Source organism: Bubalus kerabau, chromosome 2, assembly GCF_029407905.1.
Source record: "Bubalus kerabau isolate K-KA32 ecotype Philippines breed swamp buffalo chromosome 2, PCC_UOA_SB_1v2, whole genome shotgun sequence".
Taxonomy (NCBI): Eukaryota; Metazoa; Chordata; class Mammalia; order Artiodactyla; family Bovidae; genus Bubalus; species Bubalus kerabau.
The window spans coordinates 194,827,417-194,849,623 of NC_073625.1; the positions used below are offsets into that span (position 1 = coordinate 194,827,417).

Here is a 22,207-nt window from a genome sequence, read left to right on the forward strand (position 1 = left end):
AAGGTAAAGCTTTGTAGGCTGCTAAAGAGGGTCCACGTGTCAGAAGGCCAGCAATTTACCGTGTCATCACCTTGCAGTAAAGTTTCCTCCGTCCTCCTCCTAGGATTCCAACGAGAGAGCCATCCCCCTGCTCAGATCCGACATCGTGTGCATCCTCTCAGCTGCCACTCAGACCCTCCTGAGACGGGATATGTCTCTGAACAGAAGGCTTTACGCGTGGTTACTTGGTATGTAGGGGCTAGAGAGCCAGAGGGAAGGTGCTGATTTGGGGAATAAGTTCTAATCTTGGTGATGCATTTCTGAATGTCATCAGTGTGGTAAGACAGCACGCAGACCAAACTGTCAACTGGTCAGCAGAGTTCCGCTGTCTAGCCCGCAGCTTTGGTTATTTTGCAGTCAGTACATAAAATACAGGGAAGTGACGGGATTTTCTGGAGAAAGAAATGGCAACCCACTGCAGTGTTCTTGCCTGGGAAATCCCATGGACAGAGGAGCCTGGCAGGCTACAGTCATCCATAGGGTCGCAAAGAGTTGGATACGACCAAGCAACTGAGCAATGAGATTTGTAAAATGTTAACTGAATTCAATTTTAAGAAACTTGAAAGACCACAAAATAATGGTGGCTAGGCCTTCTTCAGGTAGAAGCTTGTTGCTGTGGAGAAGTTTCATGGGACAAGGGTATGTGTGAGAAAACCCAGAAACATGGGAATATGGTCAAGGAAGGTTTTGTCTGGATGGGAACATCTGTGGCTTTGATGCATTTGGGGAGGTATTTGGATGACTTACCATCTGATGGCTCAGATGGTAAGGAATCTTTCTGCAATGCAGATGACTCGGATTTGATCCCTGGGTCAGGAAGATTCCCCTGGAGAAGGGAATGGCTGCCCACTCCAGGCTTCTTGCCTGGAGAATCCCCTGGACAGAGGAGCCTGGAGGGCTACAGTCCATGGGGCCGCAAAGAGTCAGACAGGACTGAGCGACTCACACTTTGACTTTCTTTGGGTGGCTTTGGGAGCGCACGAGAACCCTGATTCATGTTTCTGCGCACTTCTTTTGTGGACAGACTCTGCACCTGCAGGAAAAGAGCCCTTGACTGTCAGTTGAAAGGCTTCATGGGGACAAGTTCAGGAGATCACAGGGCCTAAAAGGTAGCACTTTCTGAATGTTGCAGATTCCCAAGTTCATGTCCCTAAGAGAAGATGGTGAACAGGGTGATTGTGAAACGACTCCAGAGCTTCTCTTTTAAGGCTTTATTTTTTTAGATCAGTTTTAGGGTCACAGCAAAACTAAGAGGAAGGTATGGAGAGTTCCCATCTAGGCCTCCTCCCCAAAATGCACGCGGCCTCCCCCTAACCAGCATCCCCCAGCAGAGCGGCACTTTTATCACAGTTGAGGGACCTACACCGACACGTTGTCGTCACCACAGCCCCGCCCCCTCCTCCCCGTTTATTCCCACTCAGTGTTGTGCATTCTGTGGGTTTAGACAAAGGTCTATAACAATACACGTCTCCCATTAGAGTGTCACCTAGAGGGTTTTCACTGGCCTGAAAATCCTCTGCTTCTCAGCTTTTTTTCTTTTTAACCCTCGTGGTGCCCAGTTGCTCAGTAGCGTCTGACTCTTTGCAACCCCATGGACTGTAGCCCGCTAGCCTCCTCTGTCCATGGGATTCTGGAGTGGGTTGAATACTGGAGTGGGTTGCCATTTCCTTCTCCAGGGCATCTTCCCAACCCAGGGATCAAACCCACGTCTCCTGCTTGGCAGGTGGATTCTTTACCACTGTGCCACCTGGCATATCAATGTCAGAAAGTCCTCTTAACCCTTTCTTCCCCTAGTTATAAAACTTTCAGAAGTCATAGCATGGAAGCTTACAAAGGATCTCCAGAGGGATATTTACAGGCTCTTTAAACATTTTTTTGTTAAAAGGATGATTTTGTCAAATGCACAGCTCCCTCCCAGGGGGGCTCAGCACCTTGTCTGTAGGGAGGACCAGGGACCCAAGCTCAGTAACAGCTTCTACTTGTATAAGCCATGACCCCAGGAGTCCAGACTCTCTGCTTAGAAAGATGCTGTGCCTTGCCCTAAGGACTTAGAGACTTAGCCACAGCTCAAAATGAGGGCGTACAGATGAGAATACCTTGATTTCTCATACTGCTGTACAAGTAAGCACCGGTTTTCACAAATGATAGTCATTCTGTTTGATTCTCATAATCATACTTGTCAAAGACAGTCAGGATGAATTCTTGGGGTAAACTCAACTGAGGCCTGTTGGGATGGAGTTCTGCCTGTCTGATCCCTGGCACACCACTGTCAGAAAGACAGGACTTGCTTTTGCTGAATCTGATTTTTATTTTCTGTTGGAAGCATTCTATTTTTTGAAATACCAGAGCATAAGACCTTTGCACGATAAGATGTACTCTGAACGTGTAAATTTCTTTACATCTCATGCTTCTTGTTCTTTTACAGGTTCAGATATTAAAGGAAATACCATCGTGCCCGAATCTGAAGTCTCAAATGTTTATGAAGACCAGTCCATGTATTTTTTTGAGAAATACTCCAAGGATCTTTTAGTTGAGGTAAAGGAGCATTTCTGGAAAGGGGATCCCAATCAGGACCTTCCTAATTGTGGTTTTTCAGTGAGATTCCTTCTGGGACCTCGAAGTAGACATGGGGCCCGTTCCTTCATACGAAGTTGGGAAAAATCCATGTGTGGTCATCTCCTGGAATCCACAGGGAGTGGTTCCAGCCCTTGCCGCACCCCCACCCTGTGGATACCAAAATCCACAGATGCTTAAGTCCCTTGTATATAACACAGCCTGGTGTTTGCATGTAACATATGCTCATCCTCTCTCGTACCTTAATTCATCTCTACTTGTGATACCACCTCTAGATGATTTGTGACATACTGCTACTGCTGAGTCACTTCAGTCGTGTCTGACTCTGTGCGACCCCATAGATGGCAGCCCACCAGGCTTCCCTGTCCCTGGGATTCTCCAGGCAAGAACACTGGAGTGGGTTGCCATTTCCTTCTCCAATGCATGAAAGTGAAAAGTGAAAGTGAAGTCGCTTAGTCGTGTCCGACTCTAGTGACCCCATGGACTGCAGCCTACCAGGCTCCTCCGTCCATGGGATTTTCTAGGCAAAAGTACTGGAGTGGGGTGCCATTGCCTTCTCCGTTTGTGGCATAAATGCTGTGTAAATATGTTGCAGAACACAGTGTATATGCTATATAAGTAGTTGCCAGTGCATGGAAAGCTCAAGTTTTGCCTTTGGGAACTTTCTGGAATTTTTTCCCCCCAAATATTTGCAATCTGTGGACGACTGAATCCAAGGATGCAAGACCCATGGTGTGGAAGGCCACAGGTTCTCATCTCATGCCGTGTGACTGCTTTTACTTCTATCCCAGAATGTTTAACAACTAGAACAATCCGTGATGTCACTCTGAGACAGCTGATTCTTTTTTTTTTTTAATTGGAGGCTAAGTACTTTATAATATTGTGGTGGTTTTTACCATACATTGACATGAATCAGCCACGGGTGTACATGTGTCCCCCATCCTAAACCCCCCTCCCACCTCCCTATCCACCCCATCCCTCTGGGTCATCCCAATGCACCAGCCCTGAGCACCCTGTCTCATGCATCAAACCCGGACTGGTGATCTGTTTCACATATGGTAATATACATGTTTCAATGCTATTCTCAAATCACCTACTCTCACCTTCTCCCACAGAGTCCAAAAGTCTGTTGTTTACATCTGTGTCTCTTTTGAGAGACAGCTGATTCTTAAGTAGGCTGATAAGGAGTCCAGGACCTTGAGGGACAAACCTTTTTTTTCCTACCTTCCTTCATCTTAGTCACATAAGACATTTTTTTTTCCCCTTGAACTCTGAGTTGTTATGACAACAATCTATCTCTTCTAAGACTAACTTTCTTTAAACCCAGAGCTAATGATTACACAACAAAACAACTCATCTTGCTCAAGGGTCTGTTTTTCCTTAAACTCTATCAGTTCAATTCAGTGGCTCAGTCCTGTCCAACTCATTGCAACCCCATGAATTGCAGCACACCAGGCCTCCCTGTCCATCACCAACTCCTGGAGTTTACCCAAACTCATGTCCATTGAGTCGGTGATGCCATCCAGCCATCTCATCCTCTGTCGTCCCCTTCTCCTCCTGCCCCCAATCCCTCCCAGCATCAGACTCTTCCAATGAGTCAACTCTTCGCATCAGGTGACCAAAGTATTGGACTTTCAGCTTCAGCATCAGTCCTTCCAATGAACACCCAGGACTGATCTCCTTTAGGATGGACTGGTTGGATCTCCTTGCAGTCCAAGGGACTCTCAAGAGTCTTCTCCAACACCGCAGTTCAAAAACATCAATTCTTCGGCGCTCAGCTTTCTTCACAGTCCAACTCTCACATCCATACATGACCACTGGAAAAACCATAGCTTTGACTAGACGGACCTTTGTTGGCAAAGTAATGTCTCTGCTTTTGAATATGCTATGTAGGTTGATCATAACTTTCCTTCCAAGGAGTAAGTGTCTTTTAATTTCATGGCTGCAGTCACCATCTGCAGTGATTTTGGAGCCCCCCAAAATAAAGTCTGACACTGTTTCCACTGTTTCCCCATCTATTTCCCATGAAGTGATGGGACCAGATGCCATGATCTTCGTTTTCTGAATGTTGAGCTTTAAGCCAACTTTTTCACTCTCCTCTTTCACTTTCATCAAGAGGCTTAGTTCCTCTTCATTTTCTACCATAAGGGTGGTGTCATCTGCATATATGAGGTTATTGATATTTCTCCCGGCAATCTTGCTTCCAGCTTGTGCTTCTTCCAGCCCAGCATTTCTCATGATGTACTCTGCATAGAAGTTAAATAAGTAGGGTGACAATATACAGCCTTGACGTACTCCTTTTCCTTTTTGGAACCAGTCTGTTGTTCCATGTCCAGTTCTAACTATTACTTCCTGACCTGCATACAGATTTCTCAAGAGGCAGGTCAGGTGGTCTGGTATTCCCATCTCTTTCAGAATTTTCCAGTTTATTGTGATCCACACAGTCAAAGGCTTTGGCATAGTCAATAAAGCAGAAATAGATGTTTCTCTGGAACTCTCTTGCTTTTTCCATGATCCAGCAGATGTTGGCAATTTGATCTCTGGTTCCTCTGCCTTTTCTAAAACCAGCTTGAACATCTGGAAGTTCATGGTTCACGTATTGCTAAAGCCTGGCTTTGAGAATTTTGAGCATTACTTTACTAGCGTGTGAGATGAGTGCAATTGTGCAGTAGTTTGAGCATTCTTTGGCATTGCCTTTCTTTGGGATTGCAGTGAAAACTGACCTTTTCCAGTCCTGTGGGCCACTGCTAATTTTTCCAAATTTGCTGGCATATTGAGTGCAGCACGTTCACTGCATCATCTTTCAGAATTTGAAATAGCTCAACTGGAATTCCATCACCTCCACTAGCTTTGTTCATAGTGATGTTTTCTAAGGCCCACTTGACTTCACATTCCAGGATGTCTGGCTTTAAGTGAGTGATCACACCATCATGATTATCTGGGTCATGAAGACCTTTTTTATACAGTTCTTCTGTGTATTCTTGCCACCTCTTAATATCTTCTGCTTCTGTTAGGTCCATATCATTTCTGTCCTTTATCAAGCCCATCTTTGCATGAAATGTTTGTTCCCTTGGTGTCTCTAATTTTCTTGAAGAGATCTCTAGTCTTTCCCATTCTATTGTTTTCCTCTATTTCTTTGCATTGATCACTGAGGAAGGCCTTCTTATCTCTCCTTGCTGTCCTTTGGAACTCTGCATTCAAATGGGAATATCTTTCCTTTTCTCCTTTGCTTAAACTCGATGCTAATAATTATATAGCAACAATGTATCTTGCTCAAGTACATGTTTCTTCTCCTTAAGAACCTTCTGACTCATCCTGTTTTCTTAAGAAAGATGTTGTGGAAGTGGGTCTGGTAAGACCTTTCTACTGTTAGTAAGCAACTGAAAAAGTATATAAAGCCCCAACCAAACTCCACCGCCTTCTGATGTCAGAAGTGTTTCTCTGTCCACTTTTCACTGTAATAAAACTTTTGCTCTGAGTGACTGAAGCCAAGTCTCTGGTCCCAAAGCAAAACCCTCTCCTTTGGAGATTCCAAATCCAACACCGTTCACCATAAGCCATCAACACTATACTGTATATAATACCCTAATGTGTGGCTTTTTTAAAAAAAAACAATAGGGTCTGGCTGAGATCCTGCACCAGAAGTTCCCTGACACCGACGTAGAGGAGCGCCACCACGGGTACCTGAAGCCTTTCCGCATCCTCGTCAGTCTGCTCGACAAGCCGGAAATAGGTAACACTAGACGTGCTCTACCGACACGTGCCGAAGGCGGATCCCCTGCTGAGAGGGAGTTAAATATCGGAGAGGTGCAGTCACCCCACTGTTTGGTAGTGGTTTAGTTGCCAACTCGGTCCGACTCTGGCGACCCCGTGGACTGCAGCCCGCCAGGCCCCTCCATCCATGGGATTTTCCAGGCAAGAACAGTGGAGTGGGTTGCCATTGCCTTCTCCAGGGGATCTTCCTGACCCACGTATCAAACCCAGGTCTCCTGCATTGCCAGCAAGTCTCCTGCATTGCCGGTGGATTCTTTGCCAACTGAGCTACAAGGGAAGCCACCGCATCGTTTAGAATACAGTTTGCTCTTTGGAATTTCAGAATCTTGAGGGACTTCAGTCATGCTCTGTGCTTCAGTTTTCACTAACTGCTGCTGCTGCTAAGTCGCTTTGGTCGTGTCCGACTCTCTGCGATCCCACGTTCAGTAGGACTGTAGCCCACCAGGCTCCTTTGTCCATGGGATTCTGCAGGCGAGAATACTGGAGTGGGTTGCCATATCCTTCTCCAGGAGATCTTCCCAACCCAGGGATCGAACACGGATCTCTCACCTTTGCAGGCAGTTTCTTCTTAAATTTTTGCACAATTACTTGAATTTTTATTTTAGGAAAATACATTTGAGCTGTTATGCTCATTGGCACACATGCCTGCAGGGCACATAAGTACTGACTTTATGAGAACGTGTCTTCAGTTAAATGGCTTTGGTTGTATTCTCAAGAAAACAGGGGACCCTCCTCCGTCTTTTTGCCTTGGGAGTACAGACAAGCTCCCTCTGCTGTGTAGGCCTCAGTGTTTTCCTCTGTCACATGAAGGAGGGTCTGATTTTGGAGAGACAGCAGTGAGTGGTAACTTGAAGCAAGATCTTAGACCCCCCTGCCCAGGAATTGAACCTGGTACAGATGGTGACTGCAGCCATGAAATTAAAAGACGCTTACTCCTTGGAAGGAAAGTTATGACCAACCTAGATAGCATATTGAAAAGCAGAGACATTACTTTGCCAACAAAGGTTCGTCTAGTCAAGGCTATGGTTTTTCCTGTGGTCATGTATGGATGTGAGAGTTGGACTGTGAAGAAGGCTGAGCGCTGAAGAATTGATGCTCTTGAACTGTGGTATTGGAGAAGACTCTTGAGAGTCCCTTGGACTGCAAGGAGATCCAACCAGTCCATTCTGAAGGAGATCAGCCCTGGGATTTCTTTGGAAGGAATGATGCTGAAGCTGAAACTCCAGTACTTTGCCCACCTCATGTGAAGAGTTGACTCATTGGAAAAGACCCTGATGCTGGGAGGGATTGGGGGCAAGAGGAGAAGGGGACGACAGAGGATGAGATGGCTGGATGGCATCACTGACTCGATGGACGTGAGTCTGAGTGAACTCCCGGAGTTGGTGGTGGACAGGGAGGCCTGGTGTGCTGCGATTCATGGGGTCGCAAAGAGTCGGACACGACTGAGCAACTGATCTGATCTGATCTGATCCTGGATGAAAGCCAGGAATCCTGGCCACTAGTCCAGCAAGGGCTAGAGGCGAGAAGCAAAATTCCACTGGCCCTTGCCCCCACTGAAAAATACATTTGTCTAAGAGGCAAAAGCTATAAAAACAGGTTCAAAGTTTATTATTAGAGACTCAGAACAACAAGTAGGAGAGCACACAGAGAAATAGTTTGTTAAGATGGAAGGAAGGCAGAAATAGGGCCTCCCCAATGGCTCAGTGGTAAAGAATCCGCCTGCAGTGCCGGAGATGCAGGAGACCGAGGTTCGATCCCTGGGTCCGGAAGATCCTCTGGAGAAGGAAATGGCAATCCACTCCAGTATTCTTGCCTGGAAATCCCATGGACAGAGGAGCCTGGTGGGCCACAGTCCAGAAGGTCATAAAGAATCGGGCACGACAGCATGCACACGGCAGGTCCATTGGTAAGGCAGAGAAAGGGTGTGAGTGTCCCATCTAGTGAGGAGACCAGCAGAGAGACGGTTAAATCATCTGTATAGGGCAGTTCCTCCAGGTCTTTGCCTTTGGCCAGTTACCTGATTTCTTTTCCCACACCCGAAGAGCCCGAGGACCCTCCCCAACATGCGTGTGCAACTTTTTCCCAAGATGGATTCCAGCCCAAAGGCCAACAGGAGGGCTGCTTTGCATTACCTATTAAGGGATGGTTCCCCTCCTTTTTTGACCCCCCAAGGAGGCTTCCTGTGCCTGTGCAGCATCAGCCCCGCCCCCCCCACCCCACCCCCGCCCACGGCTGTATCTTAAAACAGGAAGGAAGCCTGGCTCTTTACCCTATTTCTGTTGTTATTCCTTTTTTGAAATGCAAACAGGAGGCTGATGGTAAATATCCAGCCTCCAGCCCACCTGCCTCCTTTCCTCAAGAAATGTAAATAGGAGGCTGGTTGTAAACACCCCGCCTGGATCCCAGCTGTCTCAGGCCTCAGGTTAAACTAGACTCTGGGTCGGGAAGGCTCCCCCTTTACACACTGTGGTTCTCTGGGTGTCGAAGAGGAAAGTGGCCTTCTCTTTCCCTTGCTTTAAAAAAGATAAACTTCTCCAGTGTCCATTCACCCTGAGAAATCAGCACCTCACGCCTTGAACAGCGTCACCGGCCAGAAAAGCCCTTCTTCTCCCCTGGATTCAGTCTAGATGGCATCCTCTGAGCCGTCTGCTCAGGGTGGCCTGCTGCTCGGGCGCTATTTGCAGAGAACAGGAGTGGAGAGTGTTAGCGAAGTTCCTCTCCATCAGGCGTCAGGACGGGGACCTTTCTTTGATGCTTTCAGAGACAGGCGTGAGGCATCTATGCAGCCGGGGAGGCGCTAACCTCTAGGCAAACAAAGGGAAACGTAGGCTTCTGGTCACGTTAGAAGGGAGACTGCGGTCCTAATGTGTCCTACTTGTTGTTAATAATAACAGTGACATTTGAGGGGCAATCATTTTGTGCATCATTAATATTTGTTCAGTCACTCAGTCGTGTCTCTTTGTGACCCCATGAACTGCAGCACGCCAGGCTTCCCTGTCCTTCACTATCTCCCGGAGCTTGCTCAAACTCATGTCCACCAAGTCAGTGATGCCATCCAACCATCTCATCCTCTGTCGACCCCTTCTCCCCCTGCCTTCAATCTTTCCCTGCACCAGGGTCTTTTCCAGTGAGTTGGCTCTTTGCATCAGGTGGCTGAAGTATTAGAGAGCTTCAACATCAGTCCTTCCAATGGATATCCAGGGTTGATCTCCTTTAGGATGGACTGGTTGGATCTCCTTGCAGTCCAAGGGACTCTCAAGAGTCTTTTCCAATACCACAGTTCAAAAGCATCAATTCTTCAGCATTCAACCTTCTTTATGGTCCAGCTCTCACATCCATACATCCCTGGTGGCTAGACAGTAAAGAATCTGCCTGCACTGCGGAAGACCCAGGTTTGACCCCTAAGTCTGGAAAATCCCCTGAAGAAGGGAATGGCTACCCACTCCAGTGTTCTTGCCTGAAGAATTCCATGGACAGAGGAGCCTGACAGGCTACAGACCAACTCAAAGAGTTGGACATGACTGAGCGACTAACACACACATCATTAATATACATCCATGCATACATCATACCTCCAAAAACCCTGAGTAGCTTCTCTGACTACACATATTCTGCAGAGGGAGACTAGGGTGGAGCAAGTCTGAGTCATTTTCCAGGGCCCACCCAGGAGCTGGGACTGAAACTCTGGAGTCTGTCTGACTGCAGAACCTGAGCTCTGTTTGTCGAACGTTGCTCCTTGATGACCCTCGGATGGCCCATCCCCAAGATGTTAACTCCTGTAACACAGATGAACTTGGGTGCATGACAGGTGCAGCTCTGGTTGCTCCTGATCAAATTCAAAGCACAAGGCTTGTGTGTCTCCAGGCTCCGGCCTTGGGGATGAGTGTTTTATGTCAAGGCCTTGACCTGGGTCAAGTGAGTGTTGAACTAACTTGGGCTCCAGGTTATAGTAGAAGTCGAATTTGTCTCTCTGATACTTTAGTTTCCCAATGAAAGGCACACGTGAAGGCCAAAGGCGCGGATAGATACTGTAGACTGGAAGGCATAAGACAGTCAGTCTTATATGTGCTTTGGCTACCAGGCTTTAGCCAATTCCTCATTTCTCCTTGAATGTCAACCACTTTCCTTCACTAGTAAAAACCATTTGGGTTGGGAAGATCCTCTGGAGTAGGAAATGGCAACCCACTCCAGTATCTGTGCCTGTAAAATTCCATGATCAGAGGAACCTGGCAGGCCAGGGGGTCACAAAGACCCACCAAGACTGAGCACACACACACAGTTTTACGCTGTAGATAAAATACAACCTGGGGCTTGTTGTGAAAAGGGGGCCTTTGCCTTTGGAAGCGTAAGAGATCAGATTATTTGCTTATTCTTTGTTGACAGAGCTTGTGTTTTCTCTGCCTCATGCTGTGTCCATTCCTCTGGTTACAAGGGTGGGAAGCCATGCCCTTCTATGAGGCCTGCTGGTTGGTGCTCGAGGAGCAGAAATATCCAGTCACTTCCCACCTGCCTGTCTGGCAGGGTCCAGTTCTCTTGTGCCATCTTAAGCTTTTCTGGGTTGGTGATTATTTCTTTTGTGTCATTCTAGCTCATCATTAAAAGTACTCAGAATAGGAAATTGCCCTACTCTGTTGGGGTTTATGTAGAGGGACTGTCTCTGGCTGGGCAGTTTCTGTGCTCTTAATATTCATCCCTTGCCTCCACCTGGGAGAATCCACCTGGGCTAGTTACTCAGCCTCAGTCGCCTCATCCATAATCAGGATAGCATACCTCATTACATATCTGGTTCTTTGGCTGTTGTAAAGATTAAATAAGTTAATAGTTACAGAATGCTCAGAATAGTGGCCAGCACATAGTAAGCCCTACAAAAATGTTCTCTTGAACAGCAAGATCAAACCAGTCAATCTTAAGGGAAATCAACCCTGAATATTCATTGGAAGATCTGATACTGAAGCTCCAATACTTTGGCCACCTGATGCAAAGCAGTTACTCATTGGAAAAGACCCCGATGCTGAGAAGGATTGAGGGCAGGAGGAGAAGGGGACGATAGAGGATGAGATGGTTGTTTGGCATCAGTGACTCAGTGAACATGAGTTTGAGTAAACTCCGGAAGATAGTGAAGGACAGGGTAGCCTGGTGTGCTGTAGTCCATGGGGTCGCAAAGAGTCGGACATGACTGAGTGACTGAACAACAACAAAAATGATGACTGTCTTCATGGATGTTATTCCCCCAACTAAAGTTGTGATTTTCACAACCAAAGTTAAGTTTCTATACATTTAAGACTATACAAATTATTTATGTATATGGAGTTATTCATGATATGTTTTACACACTTGTCATTTGTTGGTTTAAAAATGAATTTTAAAAAAATATTGATATTTTATTTCTTATTTACTCATTCATTCATTTGTTTGGCCATTTTCTTTTTAATTGCAGGGCCTCAGGTTGTTGAGAATTTGTTTCTCGAAGTCATCCGGGCGTTTTATTCTTACTGCAGAGATGCTCTTGGCTCCGATCTTAAACTTAGCTACACTCAGAGCGGAAGTTCGGTAATAAGGTAGGGGTGTGGCTTTCAAATTCTCTCTTCCTCCCTCCCTAATGCTGCATACAAGCCACTCCTTAAGATAACTTCTGCTCTTAAATCAGTCAGCCTGAATCAACTTTTCCCTGTTGGATGCTGAGAAGGTTACAAGGAGTTTGATCTTGTCTCTGCCCCAGCCTGGGACGTACAGACTGTGTTTTTGGCAGAGTGTGAAAAGTTGCTCAACAAAGGCAGCTGGGTCTAGTGTATAAGTGTGAATTACCGGGAGGAGGGCAGGCAGGAGGTGGGATCAGGAAGTGGGGCCGGTGGGTGTGAGTCTTCAGGAGACAAGTCAGAGGGCAAGGGGGGTCCCAGGGGCTCATGCTCTAGGACCCGAAGGCACAGCGAGTGGGGTTTGGGAGACGGCAGGCAAGTCAATAACTTGCACAGTGTGTAGTTATCCATCAGCCCTGTGTCTTGTTCTGTTTTTGTTGTTTTCAAGGTAGGGTGCGTGCTAAGTTGCTTCAGCCATGTCCGACTCTATGCACCTCTATGGACTGCAGCCCACCAGGCTCCTCTGTCCCTGGGGTTCTTCAGGCAAGAATACTGGAGTTGGTGGTCGAGCCCTTCTCCAAGGGATCTTCCTGACCCAGGAATTGAACCCCTGTCTCCCACCTCTTCCTTTTTCCTTTATTCTTAATGTAATTTCCTTTTTCCCTGACTTGGCATTGGTCTACTGAAAATTTAGGACTTCCCAGGTGGCTCAGTGGTAAAGAACCTGCCTGCCAATGCAGGAGATGCAGGTTCAGTCCCTGAGTGGGGAAGGTCCCCTGGAGGAGGGCATGATGACCCACTCCAGTATTCTTGCCTGGACAATCCCAGGGATAGAGGAACCTGGCGGGCTACAGTCCATGGGGTTGCAAAGAGTTGGACACGACTGAATGCACACACACACACAAGTATTGAAAATTGAAATCTACTGGATTTTTCTGGTTATTAACTGTAAGTATACCAAGAGTCTTTCGTGTTTGTTTTTTTTCTCACAGAATGAGAGTAGTTTACTGTTTTCCTGAATATGAAAGTAATACATGTTCATGGTAGAATGTACCAATATCTGAAAGTATCGAGAAAAAAAAGATACCATCCATAATCCCACTGCCCTTCTGAGAAAAACATAAAACATTCCAGACTTTCAATGCATAAGTATATAGGTGCCTATCTTTTATTTTTAAGCTGAAGTTACAGTAGCTGTTCAGTTGCCTGTGTATTTTTTTTTAATGCAAGTTATGATCTACAGTCTTCTCCTATGGAGGATAATGGTTGCTTTAGAGTCCTTAGTAAAGAGCTGTCACTTAAGAAATCCTGACTAATCGATCAATCTCTTAATGACTTTTGGGTGGTCTCTACTCTTTCAATATTTTATAATGATGTTCTCATAATTCCCTTATGTGTACATCTTTGTGTGCTTGTACAAGGATTTCTATAGCATAAGTCCCTAGAATAAATTCCCTGAGTTGTAGATGTGCATTTAAATGTTAGCCAAATTTCTCTCCTAAATGGCTGTACTATGTTATTTTACCAGTAGAATATGTAATTACCAACAGTTGGACTTAAGTTGGTTTTCCATATCACATTCTTTTTTCAGTAGCTTTTAAGCTTACTTCTGAGGGAATGTATCAATATACATACTATTTAGGATGGCACGTGCTTGCTCTTCCGTATATAAGAGCAGTAATATTTTATCTATGACGAAGTTTGTCAGCCTCTCCGGAAATAAGTCATAAAAGATTGAAACGGGTTTATTCACACACTGCACCCCAGGTGAATGAATGATACAATGAATTTGTGTTTTTCAGACGTGGTATTCCCGTAATACAGGATTTTTCATAGATATATTTATAAGTATTCTTCTTCCTTTACAGTGCAATAAAAGAAAACAGAAATGCCTCTGAGATTGTTAAGACAGTGAATTTGCTGATCACGTCCCTGAGCTCAGACTTCCTCTGGGATTACATGACAAGGTGTTTCGAGGACTGTTTCAGGTAAGCCTCCAGTTCAGGCTTTATAAACATGTGGGAAGGAATTGAGGCTGTCATGGTTTTTCGTAGCTGCTCATTGTGGTCAGGTTATACTCAACGGCTGACACTGGGATGATCTCTGCTGAGTATATGATTGGATTCACTTAAACTCATAATAGAATTAAGAACGCTGCCATTGAGAGGGTTCACACGATGCTGATGCTTCCTAATTAAAGTCAAACTTTAGTAACAAACCCATGCATTTTCTGGTTGGTGTCAATTTAATCAGGTTTCTTTCCACTGTGCCCTTAGAGGCCTGATCTATTCAACAAGCTTGGTTTTGTGGCCCAGGGACTGGAGAGAGAGTGTTTTTCAAATCATCAGTCATCTTAAATTCGTACTGGAATCAGTGTATAACGGGTTCAGATGAAAGCGTTTGTGTTCTGAGCTGCTGTAATCAGCTTTCCCGTCACTTTCAATCTGGTGGATTGCACCGACTCCAAACTGGGGGGCAGTGGGGGGACTGCAAGCTTCCCCGCGGGGCCCTTTCTCAGATTTTCTGTAAAGGAGGATGGGTGTAATCTCTCATATCCAATTGTGTCCTGTGATTCATGCTATAAAACTTAACTCCCGTCACCTACTTTGGAACATTCTGTGTTGTCACTCCACCTTCGGTACCTGCAGCTGTAATCAAAGTGTAACTTACTAAAGTTTGTCTCAGGCCGTCCCCTCCACATACCCCCAGGAAAAGCAGGCACATCCATCATGTAAGAGAGCCAGAGAGCAGAGATGCGATGGATCCCGTGTGATATAGCACAGCAGATCAGCAGTAGCTGAGACTGGAACCAGGCCTGCCTGCCTGACATCCCAGCTGTTCCTGCCGTGTCCTCTGCCGCCTCTGGTGCCAGACCCAGCAGGCGCTCCAATCTGTGATGAATAAATTACTTGCAATTGGATCCACAGGTGACAGTAAGGCCATGTTATACTGAGACCGGAGTGTGTTTTAGTCAGCTTAGTTCCATTTCAGAGTTACAAGGAACACTTTCTTTAAAAAAGAGAATTAACTGTGAAACATTTCAGGTACAGGAAAAGATGGGAAATAATGTCAGACACACATGAACCCATTGCTAAAAATTGTGGACAGTATTTGACCTTCGGTTTTCACATTTTTTTTTTTTAAGGAATAAAACGTTACCACCCAGAGCTAACCCCTTACCTTCCCAGCGGCTTCCCTTCTTTCATCCCAGCTTTAATCACTGTCCTGAAGTGCATGTCTGTCCCAGTGATGTCTATGCTTTTATAACAAATATAAAAAAAGTATCCAGTATAAAAACAACTATCCAGAAATAATACAGTCTGTTTTGCCTCTTCAAGTTTTACATCAATGGTATCAAATTGCATATAACTTTTCACCCATGTGTGTTTGGTTGGGAGGTGCAGGTCAAAGACCTCTGGAGATTTATCTGTATGGTAACATACACCCCTAGTCCGTTCACCTTGGGTACAGTCAGCCAGCGTGTGAATAAACCAGTTTCAGTCTTTTCATCGCTGCTGATAGTACCCTGGTGACCGCACTGATCCTGTCTCTTTATATGCAGACGTGGGGGGTCTCTTTAGAATAGGCACCTAGGAGCAGAATCTCCTCGATGTAGTGAATGCAGTTCTTCCATTTCTTACCCAGATAAACACTGAGATACCTAAGCGATCATTTACAGTGAAGAAAGTTAACTCAGGTCGAACTGTACTGTGATAGCAGGATAAATCCAAAATTACTGTTTTGAGAACCAGTATATTGACTTTTTAACTTAGGTATCCAGTTGCCTACTTATTGAAAAGGAAGTGTTGAGTTTGAGAATAAGATAAGCAGCTACCAGTAGAGTTCCCCAGTGGAGTAGCAGTTCTCTCTGGGAGCTGAGGGATTCTAAGCTCATGGGGATGATGTGGGGTGGGAGCAGGAGGGGGAGCTATCTCCGGTTGCTCCCACAGCAAGTCGAGCAGCTGTACTGCGTTCTGGAGCCAGGCTCCTTCCCTGGGAACATGCCTTTGGTTTGGGGCTGGGGACCTGGAATTGTTGCTGTTGACACTTTGAGATCAGCCAGGTATGGAATCCCATGGGGGCATGGACCACCCTCAGCTGCTATGATAAAGTTCAGGTCAGAGTCAACCTGTTTCGGAGATAATTGGATTCAAGACTTACTGACGCTTCTCTGTGTTAGATCGTTTTGGGCATCAAGGCTGAATTATTAGAACTACAGAAGCTGTCTTTCACTGTGGTTGAAATAGAATAAATTACTTTATTGGAAATCATAGGAATTGCTTGATAGTATTACAAGAGAGTAGTTTTTCTTTCCTGTGGTTCACGCAGACCCGTGAAGCGGAGTCCCTCTGTTGGGAGAAGCATTGGCCCTCCCCCGACAGTCTCAGAGCTCTGCACCCTCCTCGTGTTCCTTCTGGACGTGATCCCCCTGGTAGGTCCTTTGCTCTCCAGAGGTGGCTCTATGCTGGCTGTCATCTGGATTCTTATTAGTGGTATTGGTCTTTTTCTAAACCTCATCTTACCGACAGGCTTCCCTTGTGTAGCTCAGTTGGTAAAGAATCTACCTGCAATGCAGGAGATCTGGCTTCGATCCCTGGGTCAGGAAGATCCCCTGGAGAAGGGACTGGCAACCTACTCCAGTATTCTTGCCTGGAGAATCCCCATGGACAGAAGAGCCTGGTGGGCTACAGTCCCTGGGGTCGCAAAGAGTCAGACACGACTTAGTGACTAAACCACCACCCCTGCCAGCATCTTACTGAAAAAGTGGTTGTGCATAGACACCACTTAATGTTTGTTTCAGCGTGGAAGATGTAGCTGAATGTGATCTCATATCTTTTAGGCCCTTGTGATATACGGAGTTATAACACTTCAGCCAGTGGTAAGTGGGCTGAGCCAAAGGTACGGAGACCAGATAAGGAGCTGGGTGGCATCCTTGGACAGCAGTTATTTAGAAATGAGTATCGTGATATATAGATAGATAGAATGAAAGTCGCTCAGTCACGTCTGACTCTTTGCGACCACATGGACTGTAGCCTGCCAGGCTCCTCTGTGCGTGGGGTTCTCCATGCAAGAATGCTGGAGTGGGTAGCCTTTCCCTTCTCCAGGAGATCTTCCCAACCCAGGGATGCAATCCAGGTCTCCCGCATTGCAGGCAGATTCTTTACCAGTTGAGCCACCAGAGAAGGAATGTTATTTCTTTTTTTTAATTTATTAAAAGAAAATTTTGGTCCTGCTGCCCCAGCACCTTGGTTCTCTGACCAGAGATCAAACCCTCACCCCCTGCATTTGGAAGCATGGAGTTTTAACCACTGGACCCCCAGGGAAGTCCCAGAAAGTAAATATATTTCTTAAAAGTTACATCCTTGGCTAATTTTCTCCAAGGAAACAAATTCCCTTAATAGAGAAATGTGAGTGTGGCAGTCATTTTCTGCTAGAAAGAGGGAAGGCACCTGAAAGGAGAGAAAAAATGTCCATGAATGTATTTAGATCAAGAAGAAATACTATTTTGTTTTCCGACTTGGAAACAAATGTGGAACAAACTTAGGCCCAGAAAATGCTTGCGTTTTCCAAGGCACTGCTTTCTGCTGATCACACACGAGTTAAACCCACATCTGTGTTTCACAGGAACTTTACTCGGAGGTGCAAACCCAGTACCTCCCACAGGTGCTTGGCTGCCTGCTGCAGCCTCTGGCCGAGGAGATGGAGATGCTGAGCTTACCTGAGCTCACACACGCCCTAAGGACCTGTTTCAAAGTGCTCAGCAAGCTCCAAATGCCACCTTCCTACCTGGACACGGAGCCCACGAGTGGGAGCTTGGTACGTGTTGGGAAGAGCCGACATGGTTTTCCGGGCTAACGGGCTCTTGGGCCCCCCTGGATAGGAATAAAGACTAGAAGACATGTCGGTAATATCCAAAGCAGGCTTCTAAGACCCTCATACGCTTTGTGAAGCTTGTCGTGTTGAAGTAACTCCGTTCATTTCACCCTCTGCCCTACTGTCTTTCTGCTGAAGCCCACCACTAAGCTAATGATTTACACATAGCTCACCATCTTGACCTTTCTATGTATATGTTTGTATATGGGGAATTTTACGCTTTTTTATTTTTTTATTTTTTACTCACTACAAGTGAGATAGTAGTCCCTGGGGCTGCAGTAAGGTGACAGAACAGCAGAAAGTCCCCGTCTCCCAGCTCTGGAGGGCAGATGTCCGAGGCTAAGGTGTCAGCAGGGTGGTTCCTTGTAGGCTGTGAGGGAGCGTCTGTTCTGTGCATTGCCCCGTCTTCTAGCGTTCCTGGCATTCCTTGACTTGTAGACCCGCTGCCCAATCTCAGCCTCCCCCTTCCCATATCTTCCCTGTGTGCATATCTGTGTGTGTCCAGATTTCATCTTTTTATAAGGACACCCATCATACTGGATTAGGACCCACCCTAATGACCTCATTTCACTTGATCATCTGCAAGGACCCTAATTCCAAATAAGATCACAGTCACAAATACTGGTGTTGGGGAGGCTTCAGCATTTTTTTTTTAGGAAACATAATTCAACCCATAACAGACATTATTTCTCTGATTTGCTTTGGTTTTCATCCAAACACTCCTTGGAGAGCATCTGTATCTGTGTACAGACAGAGATATCTTGCTGGTTTCTCATTTCTGCATGAGAGTCTATGATGTGGCTTTACAGTTTCTTCAACTACTCCCCTATCGAGGTTGTTTTTTTTCTTTTCCCCCAGTTATTTCTAGTTTTTTACTGCTACGGTGCCACTGTCAACATCTTCATGCAACCTGCTCTCAAGGCTGCCAGTGTCTCTGAGGAATCAGTTCCTAGAAATGGGAATCAAGCCCATTTCTTAATGTGAAGAGATGCTGGCAAATTGTCCTCCAAAAAGACAATAACAATACGGTTCCATGAGCAGTTTGAGGCCCATGGTCTTTGAATTATTTTTTAATTTTATGCTTTGTTTAGGGATTTGAAAGTTCTGCCCTTGAGATCCATTCGGTCCAGTGGCAGACAGGAACAGGCTAAAAACGGGAACCCTTCCTGAAAGGCGGGTGGCTTCCCTGGTGGCTCAGAGGGTAAAGCGTCTGCCTGCAATGCAGGAGACCCGAGTTTGATCCCTGGGTCGGGAAGATCCCCTGGAGAAGGAAATGGCAACCCACTCCAGTACTCTTGCCTGGAAAACTCCATGGACGGAGGAGCCTGGTAGGCTACAGTCCATGGGATCGCAAAGAGTTGGACACGACTGAGTAACTTCACCTTATTCCTTTCCTGAAAGGAGAGCTGTGCGTGTTGGTTAGTGCTGGGAGGCAGGTGGGCTGCCCGTGGGGCTTGAAGCTCAGTTTGCAGACTAGTTACTGGTTCTTCCTTCACTCTCAAAACTAGTTTTTTTTTCCCCCTAGCTGTTAAAACTGTTGGAAAAATCCTCAAAAGGATGTAAGCTATAAAGTATAAGCATGTGTTGTGTACAAATATAAATAACAATGTTTCCAAATATTTGCATGATACTGTCTCATTCTTCCCCAGAGAGTGGGTCAGGTGCTGAAAAGTTTTCAGTTTAATGTAGTATTCCCTGAATAACAGTATATAAGAAGTTGATTCATTGAAGTGTCATCCTTCTGAAAAAGCCACAGAATGTATGTACACGTGTGTGTGCGCGTGTGAGTCATGTATGTGGTTAATACTCTGTTCTTGCTGTCTCCTCTTATTTCATTCCTTTATGCCTGTATTTTATGCTCAACCCAATTTCCTTATTCATATTCTTAAATGTCAGGAACTTTTTCTTTTTTCATTTCATTTTGCTTTCTTAAAATTTGGCTATCTCACGTTGGAGTATTGTGCTTAGTTGCTCAGTCGTGTCTGACTCTTTGCAACCCCATGGACTGTGGCCCACCAGGCTCCTCTCGGAGAAGGCGATGGCACCCCACTCCAGTACTCTTGCCTGGAAAATCCCATGGACGGAGGAGCCTGGTAGGCTGCAGTCTATGGGGTCACACAGAGTCGGACAGGACTGAGCGACTTCACTTTCACTTTTCACTTTCATGCACTGGGGAAGGAAATGGCAACCCACTCCAGTGTTCTTGCCTGGAGAATCCCAGGGACTGGGGAGCCTGGTGGGCTGCCGTCTATGGGGTCGCACAGAGTCAGACATGACTGAAGCGACTTAGCAGCATCAGGCTCCTCTGCCCACGGAATTCTCCAGGCAACGATACTGGAGGAGGGTGCTGTTTTCTCCTCCGGGGGATCTTCCCCACCCAGGGATCGAACCCGAGTCTCCTGCACTGGCAGTCAGATTTTTGATTACTAGCGCCCCCTGGGAAGCCCATGCTGGAGGAGAGCGGATGAACGCTGTTGTCATAGTTTCAGGTACACAGCAGAGTGACTCAGCTGTACGTACACGTTGCGTCCTTTCTCCCCAGCTCCCTTCCCTCTCGTCCAGGCTGCCACGCAACACTGAGCAGCGTTCCCTGTGCTATACAGTAGGTCCCTGCTGGCAGAAACTGTTTTTAAATAACCTTTCTAGATTCTGAAGGGTCTAAATAAATAGTAAGAAGAGGGCTCTCGTGATACAAATGGAGATCCTCTTGGCGTAGAAAACTGGTCTCGAAAAATAGGGAGGATGCATTCGTAGCCTGATTCACTTGATGTTTGAACCCCTCGGTCTTACGAGATCCACAATACAAGATTCCTTTTTTTTTTTTTCGCAGAGTCCAGTCAGAGGTGAAAACACCGAAGTGATTTCCGACACAGATGCCATGCCCGCTGGCGATGAAGATGCGCCGTTTCCCCCGCTGAAATCGGAAGACAGCGGCATCGGGCTGAGCGCCTCGTCGCCGGAGCTCTCGGAGCACTTGCGGGTGCCCCGGGTTTCCCCGGACAAAGACGACATCTGGAAGAAGGGCGGGAGCATGCAGAGGACGTTCCTTTGCATCCAGGAGCTGATCGCCAACTTTGCCCACAAGAACGTTTTCGGGGCGCAGCTGACGGCGTCCGGGGGAAACACCAAGTCTGTGGAGGAGCATGCGGGTCCGCGGGATGAAGGTGGGAAGGGCTCGTGGGAGGCCCGGCACCTGGGCGGCGTGCCCCAGTTCAAGCAGATGCTCTCCGACCTCTTTACGGCCCGAGGGTCCCCCTTCAAGGCCAGGAGCGTGGAGCCGCCCTCACCCCCACCCCGCAGCCCCGGCCGCAAGAAGGACGAGGGGTGGGCCGTGGACCAGGTGGTCCTCGACCTGCGGGGCTCCCGGGAGGGCGTCCGGGAGGCCTTTGCGGCCGCCTGCCACCTGCTGCTGGACTGCGCCACCTTCCCTGTGTACCTGTCCGAGGAGGAGATGGAGCAGCTCTGTGAGGTCCTCTTCCAGCCTCCAGGTGAGGGGCACCCCGGGAATGTGCTGGGAGGGGTCGGGAGCCTTGGGTCCCTGAGGGTTATAGACGAGTTAACTTCACAGGCACCTAGAGGGCGCTGTCTGCCCACCCCCATTTTCCTTCCTTTTTTCGTAATTCCTGTGTACAGTTTGGGTTTGTCTTCACCAGACGGGAACCTAAGGAAGCTCCACCTGTATCTTTACAATTTCTTCTTTTTTTTTTTTGGCTGCACCCCCTGGCATGCGGGATCTTCCCTGTATGTAGCTCAGACTGTAAAGAATCTGCCTCCAATGCAGAAGACCCAGGTTCAATCCTTGGGTCAGGACGATCCTCTGGAGAAGGGAATGGCAATCCACTCCAGTAGTCTTGCCTGGAGAATCCCCACGGACAGAGGAGCCTGGCGGGTCACAGTCCATGGGTTCTCAAAGAGTCGGGCACGACTGAGCAACTAACACTTCACTACAGGGCATGTGAGATCTTAGTTCCCTGACCAGGTATTGAACCCACACCCCCTGCAATGGAAGCACAAAGTCTTAACCCCTGAAGCACCAAGGAAACCCCTGGGTCTGTATTTTTTAACCTTCGGGTGCCCAGCACAGCCTGTTAAAAAGTCTGAGACCTGTTACTAAAGCTTTATGTATTAGTGTGCCAGGGCTCCCATAACAAAGTACCACCCACTGAATGGCTTAAACCACAGAAATGTGTTGTCGCACGGTCTGGAGGCCAGAAGTCTGAGGTCAGCGTGTTGGCAAGGCTGTACTCCCTCTGAAGGTGCTTCAGAAGGGTGTGTTCCAGCCTCTCCTCCAGCGTCTGGTGGTTCCCAGGCTTGTGGGAGCCTAGCCCTCATCTTTCCATAGCATTCTTCCCGTGTACGTGTCTGTGTTG

At 46.9% G+C, this 22,207-nt stretch overlaps 1 protein-coding gene across 1 annotated transcript in view; it reads left to right on the forward strand.

The window, feature by feature from the left end:
• Positions 1-22,207, forward strand: part of DOP1B (DOP1 leucine zipper like protein B) — a 171,527-nt gene that overhangs the window by 87,534 nt on the left and 61,786 nt on the right. The window contains exons 6-13 of the mRNA XM_055569915.1: positions 104-227; positions 2,465-2,574; positions 6,232-6,346; positions 11,825-11,945; positions 13,832-13,951; positions 16,293-16,395; positions 17,589-17,780; positions 20,668-21,325. Coding sequence (XP_055425890.1) covers positions 104-227; positions 2,465-2,574; positions 6,232-6,346; positions 11,825-11,945; positions 13,832-13,951; positions 16,293-16,395; positions 17,589-17,780; positions 20,668-21,325 — 1,543 coding nt within the window. The remainder of the gene's footprint in view (positions 1-103; positions 228-2,464; positions 2,575-6,231; positions 6,347-11,824; positions 11,946-13,831; positions 13,952-16,292; positions 16,396-17,588; positions 17,781-20,667; positions 21,326-22,207) is intronic.